The sequence below is a fragment of the Rhinichthys klamathensis genome, unplaced genomic scaffold (genome assembly GCF_029890125.1).
Source record: "Rhinichthys klamathensis goyatoka isolate OS25496 unplaced genomic scaffold, OSU_Roscu_1.1 h1tg000850l_1, whole genome shotgun sequence".
In the NCBI taxonomy this organism is placed as follows: Eukaryota; Metazoa; Chordata; class Actinopteri; order Cypriniformes; family Leuciscidae; genus Rhinichthys; species Rhinichthys klamathensis.
In genome coordinates, this window is record NW_026607224.1 from 186,331 (window position 1) to 199,249 (window position 12,919).

Genomic DNA, 12,919 nt, shown 5'->3' on the forward strand with positions numbered 1-12,919 from the left:
CTGTCATTCTGCTTTACATCTGACGGGAAAAAAAAGTCATACAGGGTTTAGAACAACAATATGAGGGTGAGTAAATTATGACAGAATTTTCGGTGAAGTGTTCCTTTAAGATTACTAGACCGCAATTATTATTGACACACACACACACACACACACACACACACACACGTATAATAATTAAAATATAAGCTTGAAATAACAGTTTGTAAAAAGAGAAATTAATGATTTAAGTTGCAAGTGCATATTTCCAATATCCGCATCTAATTATGTTGATTGATCGCTCCTGGGAGGGAGCCGCTTGTTGCACGTTGAAATGAGATGTAGAGTAGTAGGCTATAACCCCTGATACTGCTGCAATGACTGTGTCATAATAACCCCCACAAACCAACATCTGATATCTCGTTTGAATATCTCGTTTTAAATATCAATATTTATAAACATGAAACACAGTAACTGAATGCTTTACCGTTGGTTGAAACTCAACAGTTTGTTCGCTGCAGGGTCTGCAGCGCTCATGGCCCCATGCGATGTTATTTTTCCCCGCAGTCCAAGTTCGTCTGTCCCTCGCCTTTTTTCTTATTCTTCTATTTCAAAGAGACAGATTAGGAACCATCATTTTCCCTACAGCTGCGCGTGCTGCTGTATCCCTTCATTGCGCTGCCTTTTTGGTGGGCTAATGGCAGTAGCGCGTTTCTGCCGGTCGGCGGTCGCTTTCTTTAATACACCTGATGGAAGCAGTGGTTAGATTCATATGGACACACAGGACACACCTCACGCGTAACTGAACATTCAAGAAACAGATTCTCCTGGACTGGAGTCCCCTCACGCCGCGCGCCGTGCTCGTGACCGAGAAAGTCAGGTGGGGAGCTTGTCAACCACATCTTCTCTCAGCAGTAGACCCGTTGTAAAATGATAAAAGACGAGAAAATATTGAAGTAGCCTAGCTGATAAATGAGCAGCGACGGACACAACACATCATCGGGGTAACACACCACACCAAATTATTAATGCTATACATCAAATGCAAACAACAATAACAGCAACAAAAAACTTTTAAATCTAAATAAATGTGATGGTTCATGCAGTGAATTAAAATGCTAAGGCGACTCATACATAGGCTAATTTATATAGCCTAGGCATATTAAAACATAATTTTAACAATAATTTACCATGAAAGCCTAGGCTATATTTTGCTGTTGAGTAAATACATTTTATTTTCACACAAACTAAAATACTTATTTTTTGTATTGACTTGTATTTAATGTTTTGACTTGAAAATGAATCTTGGAGTTAACCAATTAATCTGTAGAAATAGACAATGCCAGTTTCTCACATCTCTCTCTCTCTCTCTCTCTCTCTCTCTCTCTCTCTCTCTCTCTCTCTCTCTCTCTCTCTCTCTCTCTCTCTCTCTCTCTCTCTCTCTCTCTCTCTTTTAATTTATTAATTGCCTTTGTGGCAAAGTGATTTAAAGGGTGAAATATTATTATTAATTGAGTGCATTCACTGAAATACCGAGCATCTTTTTATTAGCAAAATTTCCTTCCATGTCTGTTAGTTTTGCTGTCAACATAATTTCTGAGGCATTTACACAGGCACTGCCTATGGTGTGTTGAACAGCATGTAACGGTACCCAACATCATCATGCTGTTGAACTTCTCCTCATGACACTCATTTACATCAGAAAGATTCCAACTTGCATGATTTTAAATAATGTCACAATTTTAAATAATGACATGATTTTAAATGATGTCGCTGTGACTTATCATGTAAAGGAATAACTGTTGTCACCAGCTCTGCAAAACACATTTTGAGTCAAATGAGGATAACCGTAATTTTTCCACTGGGTTTTATTTCAAAAGGCAGAGCATTAGCCATATGTGTTTGAATGCATGTGAGATATGAATGTGTGCATGTTTTGACATCTGTCTCCAAGGACGCTACGCACTTTGCATTCACAAAATGGACTGAGAACACCAACCACTAATGAAAAGCATCCCTCCTGCTGTTTATGTGTTTCTAGACAGTGTTTTTTGCCCTTATGATCTCATAACCTTCATTCTTCTTTCCACTGTCTATCCATAATCCTCCTGTCTAGCACAGAAGTAAGGGGTGCAATGAGGTCATTGTTCACACAATAACCTTTTCTTCTCATTTAATCTCTCTCTCTCTTGACTCACCCTCACTGTCTGATGATGTCACACATAGTTTAAATGCTATATTGAGTTAGCGAGACAGAGAGAAAGACTTGCGTATATTAAGGAATATAAGAATCCTGAGATATACAATAGGAAGTGAGCAGAGATTTAATTTCAGACTGTTTATTACTCTTCATAATTATTACTAGTATAGAACATCATGCTATTAGACGAGCATGAGGCTACGTCTACATTAATCCGGATAGATTTTGAAAACAGAGTTTTCGTTTCAAACTGCTCTCTGTCCACACTAGCGTTTTCAAGCATTTTCCAAAAGTTCCTTGTCCTCACTGAATGTCGTAAAACGCTAAATTCATCTTGCAGCGCATGCATAAACCCTCATACAAATCTCAGATGATACAGACAGAACAATACATAATCAAGTTATTATGTAATTCTTCTGACAGGATCATTTTATTTAGGCAAGGCAAGTTTATTTATATGATGTTTTATTAAAGCTGCAGTCCGTAGCTTTTTTAAGTTAAAAATAATCCAAAATAATTATATTAAAAAAAACTTATTCTGCCAGTGGTCAAAACTATCTGCTTGCCATAGTTAGATTCAAAACGGTTAGCTTGTAATAATGATTTTAATTCCAGTGGTACTGGTGTGTTTCCGCGGGAAATTCGAGCATGTCTTTGCGTCATTACGTCACACCCGTACACATAAAGAAGGAGTTTCGGCTAGCCGGCTATACTGCACGTGACGAGATGTTTAGATGTATAGGCTTTTCTCGCAGCACTTTACATAATTAAACTTATGGCGGATCCAGAAAGATCCAAACAACAATCATCAGTGTCAACTGGAGATTCAGCAGTTATAAAACCCAAAAGACTTCGTACTTCGGATTTAAGGTGGCTAGAGAAAGAGAAACAAACCGTCTCATGCGAAAACAAGGATTTAAACATCGGCGGGGCTTTTGAAAAGTGCGTGAACTCCGTGTTTTGAAGGGGTTCAAAACGGAAGAAGAGACGGCTTTTTTCTGCTGAACAAGTAAGACATTTCAATAGTTCAATCGTGTAACAGTACGTTTTCTTAATTCACACAGTTATGGAGTTTCCTTTGTTGTGCCTTTCTCGTTTTGCTATTATGGAGAATATGAATTCTGAACTACACAGGTAACCATAAAACACATTAAATTTAACATTAGTCACGCAATGCTGATGTGATGTTGTTAACATGAACAATTTGAGAACAAAGTAGGCTATAATTTGCACGGTTGCTGTAAATCGCGTTGATTAAATCTAACGAAGCTTATCATGTCGAATGCTTTTTCCCTATTAGTTGGTCAGAACAAAAATGGATGTTACTTACTTGTTCAGAAGACATTTTCTTATGAAAATTCTTATGTTGGTCAAACTTTCAAAAAGTGAATCTGTGATTCTGTATGACAGTATCCACACAGCGCGGTGACTGACAGCAGCACTCGCCTCAAAACACTGTGTTCATCCGCGCTGTTTCATGCCGATTTACAACCCACGTAAAGATGATAATTCCGCGAATCACTGCAGTTACAGATTTCGAACAGAGAGATGGCGACAAAGAGGAAAAGCTACGGACTGCAGCTTTAACAAAGTTCGGGAGGAGCACGTTCAGTTAATTAACACGAGTGATGCACTCAGCAATCAATGATAAGAGGTATATAGATTCAGCAATCTCACCTCACTCCATTGATATAGCAGCATCCCTCCACCACCCCTTCTCCACACTTCCAGTCCTAAACACTTACATAGGGGGGAGTACTCTTGGTTCGGGCCAAACTCCGAGCTCAGAGCCCTCCCCCCGGACAGCACGCCAAATACGCATAAAATCTTCTCCACTCTAATTATATGTAAGTGTGAACTCGTGAAATAGCACATTTCATACACAATGGTAATTCAAAGTGCTTTCCATAGAAGAAATTAAAATAATCAAAACAAATAAGAATAATTAAAACAGTTTAGAATACAAAATAAAATAAAGTACAGTAAAACAGTGGCACAGTGCTCATTTAGTAAATGCATAGCTAAACAGATGTGTTTTGAGTCTGGATTTGAATGTGACTACTGTAGGAGCACATCTGATCTCCTCTGGAAGCTGGTTCCAGCTGCGGCTGGCATAATAGCTAAAAGCAGACTCTCCATACTTAGAGCGAACCCTTGGTATTTCTAACTGATGTGATCCTAATGATCTGAGTGATCTGTTGGGTTTATATTCAGTGAGCATATCTGCAATATATTGAGGTCCTAGCCCATTGAATGATTTATATACCAGTAATAATACTTTAAAACCAATCCTAAATGTAACTGGGAGCCAGTGTAAAGACCTGGTGTGATATGTTCATATTTTCTGGTCCTGCTCAGAATCCTGGCAGCTGCGTTCTGTATGAGCTGCAACTGTCTTATGGTCTTTTTAGGAAGGCCAGTGAGGAGTCCATTACAATAATCCACCCTGCTGGTGATGAAAGCATGAACAAGTTTCTCTAAGTCTTGACTGGAAACAAAGCATCTAACTCTTGCAATATTTTTCAGATGATAGTATGCTGATTTAGTTATTGCTTTGACATGACTACTGAAACTAAGGTCTGACTCTAGAGACACACCGAGATTCCTGTGATTTTTAGTTGTTAGACCCCTAGCGTCAAGGTATGCATTCATCTTGAGAACTTCATCTTTGTTTCCAAACGCAATGACTTCAGTTTTGTCTTTGTTTAACTTTGAGAACTTTGTTGCAGCTGCCCGCTCCTCAGATCATGTGCCATAACTTGTCCGACAATCTAGCGGCTAAATTGATGCAAGTTGCAGGAACTATTTCAATTGTTTCCCCTTGCATTTTTTTTTTGTTTCTTTGTTTTTCCTCTTCTTTCGGTCACACCAGGGAGTCGGAAAGCATAATAGTTCTTCTAACCGCCCAATAGGTCTAACTATTGGTAACTTTCTGTTTTACGTTTTGGCTGAAGACATGCATATTGCATTGATTACTCCGTTGATTTGCCGTATTTATGTATGCATGCCTGAATATACAGATGCATTGTTATTATTTTTGACATTGTTTTGTTCTTCTGTTTTCAGGTTATTCTATATAATTTTACATTAATCTCTTTTACTCACTGCATTGGTTGAGGGCCAACTTTTATATGTCCATGTGTATGCAGAGACTAGCCTATTTACTTATCTTAAGGTTTCTTTTTTTTCATACTATTGTATTGCAAAATCACTTGGTTGCCTCATAGCTGGCAATTGCACCTTAAAAACTATTATTATTATTTTTTATATATAATACATTTTATTCAATTTATTTTTATTTATTTATTTTGGTGTGTTGAGGCTCTTCCCTTTTGTAATTTTATGCTATAAAAAGTTATGTTTTGAACTTGTTCAAGTTTTATAGGGCTTACTATTGGAACAGTGTAATGAGATCCAGAAGGATAGAAGTGGTAGCGGAAGTCGAGACTAAGTGCTCAGGCAAGTTAGTTGTTGAAGGTGGGTGGGGGGTGGTTAGTTGGGGAATTTGGTCTCCCTTTACTTTTCACTTTTATTTAAATTATTATTTATTAATTTTTCTCTCCTATATTTAGATCCAGAATGCTTTCTGCCAGTTCAATGCTATCCTGTTTCGTTAACCTCTCAGAATGGTTAATACCAACATGTTAGGGGACGGGAACTTGCGCCTAGTGTCCTGGAGCACCAAGGGGATCAACAGTGCAGTGATCACTTTGGTGATCATTTACGGGATCTTAAGGCAGATATTATGTTTCTACAAGAAACTCACCTGCAAACGCTAGATATACTCCGTATCAAGAGATCATGTTTCACCTGTTTCATTCTAAATTCTCTCAGAGAGCTCGCGGGGCTGCTATCATTATTCATAAAAGAGTTATGTTTGAACACACTGAGACTATTATAGATCCAAATGGCCGTTTTGTTATGGTCTCGGGCAAGCGCTGTAACATACCAGTAATTTTAGCTTCCATATACGGGACAATGATGAGATTTTCGTTTTTTTCAAGCTTACCCAAAGAAGATGAACATCATATAATTATCGGAGGGGATTTTAACTTGGTTCAAGATGTATCCATGGACACAGGTCTTCCTCTAAACAGTCTACTCTAACAAAAGCAATCATGTGGTGCTAAACAACGCCTCTCAACTGGGACTCTCGGATCCTTGGAGATTTAAAAACTAGAAGGCTTCTCAACATTCTCTTTTCCCGCCCATCTGACTTACCCAAAATTATTGTGTCTCTGGATGCTGAGAAGGCCTTCGATAGGGTGGGGGGAAAAAAAGTTTTTTTTTTTTTTTTTTTTTTGAAAGGTTTTCTAATTTTCTAATATTATCTCCTGGATCGTACTTCTTTACTCTCCTATGGCATCAGTACATACTAATGGCATACGATCACCCTATTTCTCGCTTCAGCGTGGGACACGACAGGGATGCCCCCTTTCTCCTTTGATTTTTAATCTAGCCATAGAACCTTTAGCTATCTGGCTCCGCAGCCACAATGGCTTTGAGGGAATTTCTCACCAGGGTTTAGTTCACAAGCTCTCTCTTTATGCTGACGACCTTTTATTGTATGTCTCAAACCCAGCTGCCTCTCTTCCCCCAGTTTTAGATATCCTAGACAAATTTAGTTGTCTATCTGGCTACAAGATAAATTTTGTTAACTCTGAAGCTAAAAAACTTCCACTATCACTCTTACCCTTCAAGATTGCGCCTGATGGTTTAAAATACCTGGGGGTGTTCTTTACAAATTCATATAATAATCTATTTGCAAAAAAATTTCAACTGCTTGTGGACAAGTCCAAACTAGATATCTGTGGGCCTCTCTCCCTTTATCCCTTGTAGGTCGCATTAACTTGGTCAAAATGGTTATTCTGCCCAAATTTATGTACCTCTTTCAACACTTACCAATTTGTATTAGTAAATCTTCCTTTACTGGCTTCAACAGTCTTTTGCTTTCATTTATATGGGGAATAAACCCGCTCGCGTTAAGAAATCAATTCTGCAACTTCCTAAAGCTAAAGGAGGCCTTGTACTTCCCAACTTTCAGCAGTATTACTGGGCCTGTCATTGCTTTTACTACAATCTTGGCCAGGCGGGCCATCCTTCTTAATTGGAGGCATGCTTCTTCTCCAACACATGAAAGGTGGATACAGGACATTTTCTACTGTATTGGACTTGAAAAGTTAAGATACTATTACTCACTCTCTGGTTCACTTAAATCATTTTACATCATTACAATCATTGTGCACCTGTAACTGGCAATGGTACATAATTTTCGCTTATTAGAAGGATCTTTGTAGGGGGGATTTAATAATTATATATATATATATATATATATATATATATATTATTATATAATTAAAATATATATATATATATTTTTTTTCAATTCATAATTATGTTGTTTCCTTGTTTGTTTTTTTCCAGCTATTGGATTGAGGGGGGTGATCATGGCAGGGGTGCCCAACCCTGCTCCTGCCGATCGACTGTCCTGCACAGTTTATCTCCAACCCTAATCAAACACTCCTGACGCAACCAATTAAGGTCTTTAAGATCACTTGAAAATTAAAGGCAGATGTGTTTGATTAGGGTTGGAGATGAAATGTGCAGGACAGTCGATCGGCAGGAGCAGGGTTGGGCACCCCTGATGTATGGGATTAATAATGGACAATATCTTACTGTCTACTGTTTATGATGCCTTATTCTGTACTGTCACTGAAAACCAATAAAAAGATTTGGAGTAAACATTGATGCGTCCAGGCCGCACTCACTCACCAAATATGTTTGGTCTAAAACACAACTGCTCTCATGTTTTGCCGCAGGACTGTGATATGAAAGCACATAGGCACAATACTGGTATAAACATGAATATCTATGGGTTCAATTTGCGTCAAATGACTAAACTTACATCATCGTTTTTAAATACCTCTAAATCAGTGGTTCTCAACCTCTCCTGCAGGGACCCCCTGACACACCATGTTTCTGTTTTAACCCTGAAATGGCACACCTGATTCAATTAATTGAAGGCTTAATGAGTAGTTGACTAATTGATCAATTAACTAATTCCTACTTCCTACTCTAATAATGACTCATTAAGCCTTTAATTAATTGAATCAGGTGTGCCATTTCAGGGTTAAAACAGAAACATGGTGTGTCAGGGGGTCCCTGCAGGAGAGGTTGAGAACCACTGCTCTAAATAATAATATAATCCACTTTGGAGAGCGTTTTCAAAACGCTTCGTTTTCGTTGCTAAAAACGTCGTCTCAGTGTGGACAGAAGGCTTAAACGGAGAGAAAAATATGTGTTTTCAAACAAAAACGTGTGGACAAGGCCTGAGACTTGCAATAAACAAACTCCAACACAAAAGTAACATAAGCAGTGTGTATCTGGTATGCAAGTCCCTCCCTGATGACATCACAGGTAGTAATGGGATGATTGGGAAGAGGTAATGAATAGATTTGGAAACCATGTGTTTTATGTGATATATTTTGAGATGATATTTTGAAGTGTATGGACACAATTAATTATTAAATTAATCAATTTATAAAGGAATTTGAATGACTTTATGCAATCCACTTGGGGAAAAAGCAGTGAAAACATGTAAAGTTATAAAAGAACTGCAAATTTTGTCTGGAAACTGATGAACAGAAGAAAGTCAAACCATTTATATTTAGAATTGTACATAAAATTTAGCTGAGCATGCATGTGGTGTTTGTGTGCTGAATAGTTTGTTTTCAGGTGTGTGTGTGTGTGTGTGTGTGTGTGTGTGTGTGTGTGTGTGTGTGTGTGCACAGGCTTTTGTGTGTGTTTGTAACCTAAACTCTTTTGTCTCGAGGCTTGTGGGTATTATAGCACCAAATGAAATGTGCGGTTGAGCACCTCATTGTCAACAAAAGAGTTCAAATTACAGGTGCAGTAATCACATACAGGTCCCCCACACACACACTTCACAACAATACACACGCATACATGTTACAAAAAAATATTACACAACAGTCTAAACCATAATGACATTTTTCGACTAAAGTCGCACACGCAAAATCCAGATGCTACTTTAAACAACAGACAGGTACACGGTAGTCACATTAGAAACAGCTAGTCTTTGAAAAATTCAGCACACCATCACAGAGAGAACAACAGCATTCATCTCACATTGGCTCTTCCAGCTGAATAGCACATTAGACAGGACTGTGTTTGTGTAGTTGTGTCCTTGTTAAAGAGATATGCTTTGAATGTGTGGTCAGGAAGAGTGAAGCAATTGAATACTGAAGCAGATCAAACTTTCAAAGTATGTGTGGAAGAGGGGATCTTGTGAGCAATAAGCTGAAAAACAAATCTGTCTCACTGAAATGTGGATCATGCAAACACATTATTCTCTTCACAACATGTTTATTATACTGCATAACAACTTTAATTGGGCACATACAATCACTCTTTTGTTAATGTTTTAAAACTCTAAAAACATACTTTCAGAATGTAAAACATATATTTATTGACAGCAGAAAAATGGCTCCACAACTTTCTGACGTCCAATGGCTGAATTGAACAAATACACTCACCTGCCCACCTATGTTCACACGTCAACACTACCCGTTCACTATTCAGAAACTTGGCTGAAACTTTCTTAATAAAGAATGAAATGTTAGAAACAGTGTTTCAGACTTTGCAAAGAGGCGGTTGTTGTTATTGACAGCAATGTAAGTATAGTTTGTGAGTACATTTCACATGCTAAGAGGACATTTACATACTGTTGAAGTCTTAGAGGCACAGACGCATGAAATTCTATGAATCTACTATATGCACTATAGCTTCTGCATTTAGCCTCAGTGGCCACTGCAACTTCTGGTGGAGTGCAGGGTATAGAAATTTTGAGTGAAAAAAAAAAAATGAAGCACAAATGTATATATTGCAGAATTGTCCCACGACAGGACATAGCAATATTGATATGATCCACCTTTTCGCAAAAGGTATTAAAAGCTTCTCATGTTTTAATATATTAAAATGTTATTTTTACTATAGTTAATAATATATAAGGTGGAAGGTGGAAAATGGTCATAAATAACCAATTTCTAAGTATTGTTAGTGCAAAACACTCAGTGTAACATTAACACTAAAATGTATGATATGACCTTGAATAACAGTAGTAGACTTTGTTATATTATACAATTAAACAATATCACACAACTACATAAAACAGCAATTTACCCCACATAGCTTGAGGCAATATCAGCTCCACAGCAAAGCTTCTAGCCAACATTTCTATTCTGCCTCAACATATATCATATGTACTATTGCAATATCTTTGGCAATTCTCTTTTGTGTAAAATAGGATCCTTTTGATAAACCAAAAGATACCTTACGTCAGTTTAAATGCTAATCGCAGGTCTTTCCAAAAACATCAGATGGCTGGGAAAGTACAACTGTCCCTGGTTCTTCTTGCTGCTTTGTAACTGACAACGCTGATCCAAGTACATGCCTTAAACATAAGTCTTTCTGAAACTACATTTCTATTTGCATACAAATTGAATTTGTATTTTCATACACAGAGACTTGCTTGGTATCAGTTATGCATCTGCAACCAACATTCAAACATTAGATCTACTCAGCTAAAGTGAAAGCAGCTAAAGTGAAAGCAGCTAAAGTGAAAGAATGTGTCCAAAAAACCCTGAATGGGATTTTCCAATATAAAATCAATACAATCAGCCCCCCCCCCTTACCTATTGGTGTTCTGACACTTTAAGTAGATCATGGGTGAGTCTTTGACTTCCGAGGGTTGAAAAAAAGCTCAAAATGGCAAAATTGAAATCCTTGCAAAAGTAAAGATGTCAATCATTGAAACAACAAAAACATTATTAACATCCTCATTGCTCATCATCAACAAGATCCTCGTAAGTCGACTTAAACCCTTTCACTGCTCCCATCATGAATGTTGTGGACCATCAGAAGATTTTTTTTTTTAAATGAAAGTAGGCCGATAGAGCGACACAGAAATAACTGTCTGGCAGAATTCTTCTGTGAGTATTTGTTGTTGTCTGTATACCTGAGAACTAGAAATGTGTTGATAGATAATCCTGTAATACCACACCACTGATCCTCTGCTCTCTCTCTCTCACACACACACCTTGGAGAGCAAAGATCGAGTGGGCCCAAAATCACATGAACATATTGTGTGTTTCCTTGCCAAGTACAGACTTAAGCACAGCACGATCTTTTCCCACATTGATCAGCCTTGATGCAAAGCACCCTCACTGACAGCATGCTATACAAAATCAGCATTTTGCACCATCAACAAAAACACTTTCCATATTGAGTATTCCAATCATTTGCTAAATGCTGGGTTTCATGGAAACTGGTGCCATAATTTTCATTTTTGGGTGAAAACAGAAAGAATAACTGCATCAAAACTATCAAAAATGTAGACTATTTAGAGCCTTAACATCGATTTGCTTATAGGTCGATTTTATAATTAATGTATGTTTTATAATTAATTGTACATTTTCTATTTGTACAAAGCACAATAAAAACATTACTAATGCATCAAAATTCATTAGGACCCTTTCCTTTTAGTGGAAGAAAATAATGCAAATGCATAATTAGAAATCAAACAGCCTTTGAATAATATGCTAATAATATTGCATGCTTATATAGGCCTACAAGTTTTTGCATTAATTTGTAATTTTTCGTTATTTAGTATGATATGCTACCAACATTTATCCAGTAATTTAGAAATATTAATAAGGGGGTGATATTTGAGTGTAAACTTGACTTGTTTAACAGTCACTAACCCTCTATGGGAGTTATAGTGAAATCAAAGCTAAAAAAAATAAATTACTATATATTTTACATATATTTAAGACTAAAATAATTTTTCTGAATTAGTTTTCTACATCTGACCTTTGACCTTTTTTAAGGGTGCCATCATTTATAACTGACTTTGTCCTATTAGGGTAAATTCTTTTTGGCAAATTGTCTGAAATGTAACATTCAAATGCATTTTCACAGTCTGAAAAGTAGTGAAAAGTAGTAAAAAGGTCTTAGTGTTTCAAAAAAACATTAAAAACTCTATTAAAGTACCACTATTATGGCATTTGAAAGGTTCCTATTTTTGTTTTGGGAGTCCCCAACAACAGGTTTACATGCAAGGACAAAAAACACTTTCATTGTCATATGCATTTATTTTTACCTTAATTGCTCAACGACTCCCAAAGGATTCGCTCAATGATTAATTTTTCAAATCCCCTCCTTTTCTTGACGCTAATCTGTGGTGATTGGTCAGATGACCCAGTCCATTGTGATTGGTATATACTGCGTGCAGTGTATTACTGGATTACGGCTTGTCAAGTGTTGAAAATTGTATACAGTGTATGAACAGACATGGCATCAATTTTGCCTTACCAATTCGAGCCAGAGTCCGACGAGGAAACGAGTTGCTGATGAACCAGAAAGTCAAATCGCAATCACAACTGGATCAGGACCTTTCTCAATGGTAAGTGTCTATGTAGTTTATGGCACTTCAGGCCGATGGAACATGCAAAATCGGAGTAAGAATGTCTGATAAGTAACGTGCTGTAATCTGATTAATCTTGCTGTCTTTCGCCATTTGTTAGTTCAGTGTAACGCGTCAATTAATTACTGAATTTATTTAGGTGCATGTGTGGGAACTGTGTAATGCCAAGCGAGGCTGAAAATCTTTACTGCAAGGAGGTGTATTGTTTCTGCAATACTTGTGCTTTTGACACTTAG

At 37.3% G+C, this 12,919-nt stretch overlaps 1 protein-coding gene across 6 annotated transcripts in view; it reads right to left on the reverse strand.

The window, feature by feature from the left end:
- garnl3 (GTPase activating Rap/RanGAP domain like 3) overlaps positions 1-12,919 on the reverse strand; it is an 89,577-nt gene that overhangs the window by 51,021 nt on the left and 25,637 nt on the right. Inside the window, exon 1 of one of the 6 annotated variants that reach the window (XM_056243837.1) lies at positions 10,894-11,275. The exons of 4 other annotated variants lie outside the window; for them this stretch is intronic. In XM_056243837.1, the coding sequence (XP_056099812.1) occupies positions 10,894-10,925 (32 nt within the window). In that variant the 5' untranslated portion in view covers positions 10,926-11,275. Of the gene's footprint in view, positions 1-466; positions 858-10,893; positions 11,276-12,919 lie in introns of those variants that run through there. One more of the 6 variants, XM_056243835.1, reaches the window with a different exon arrangement.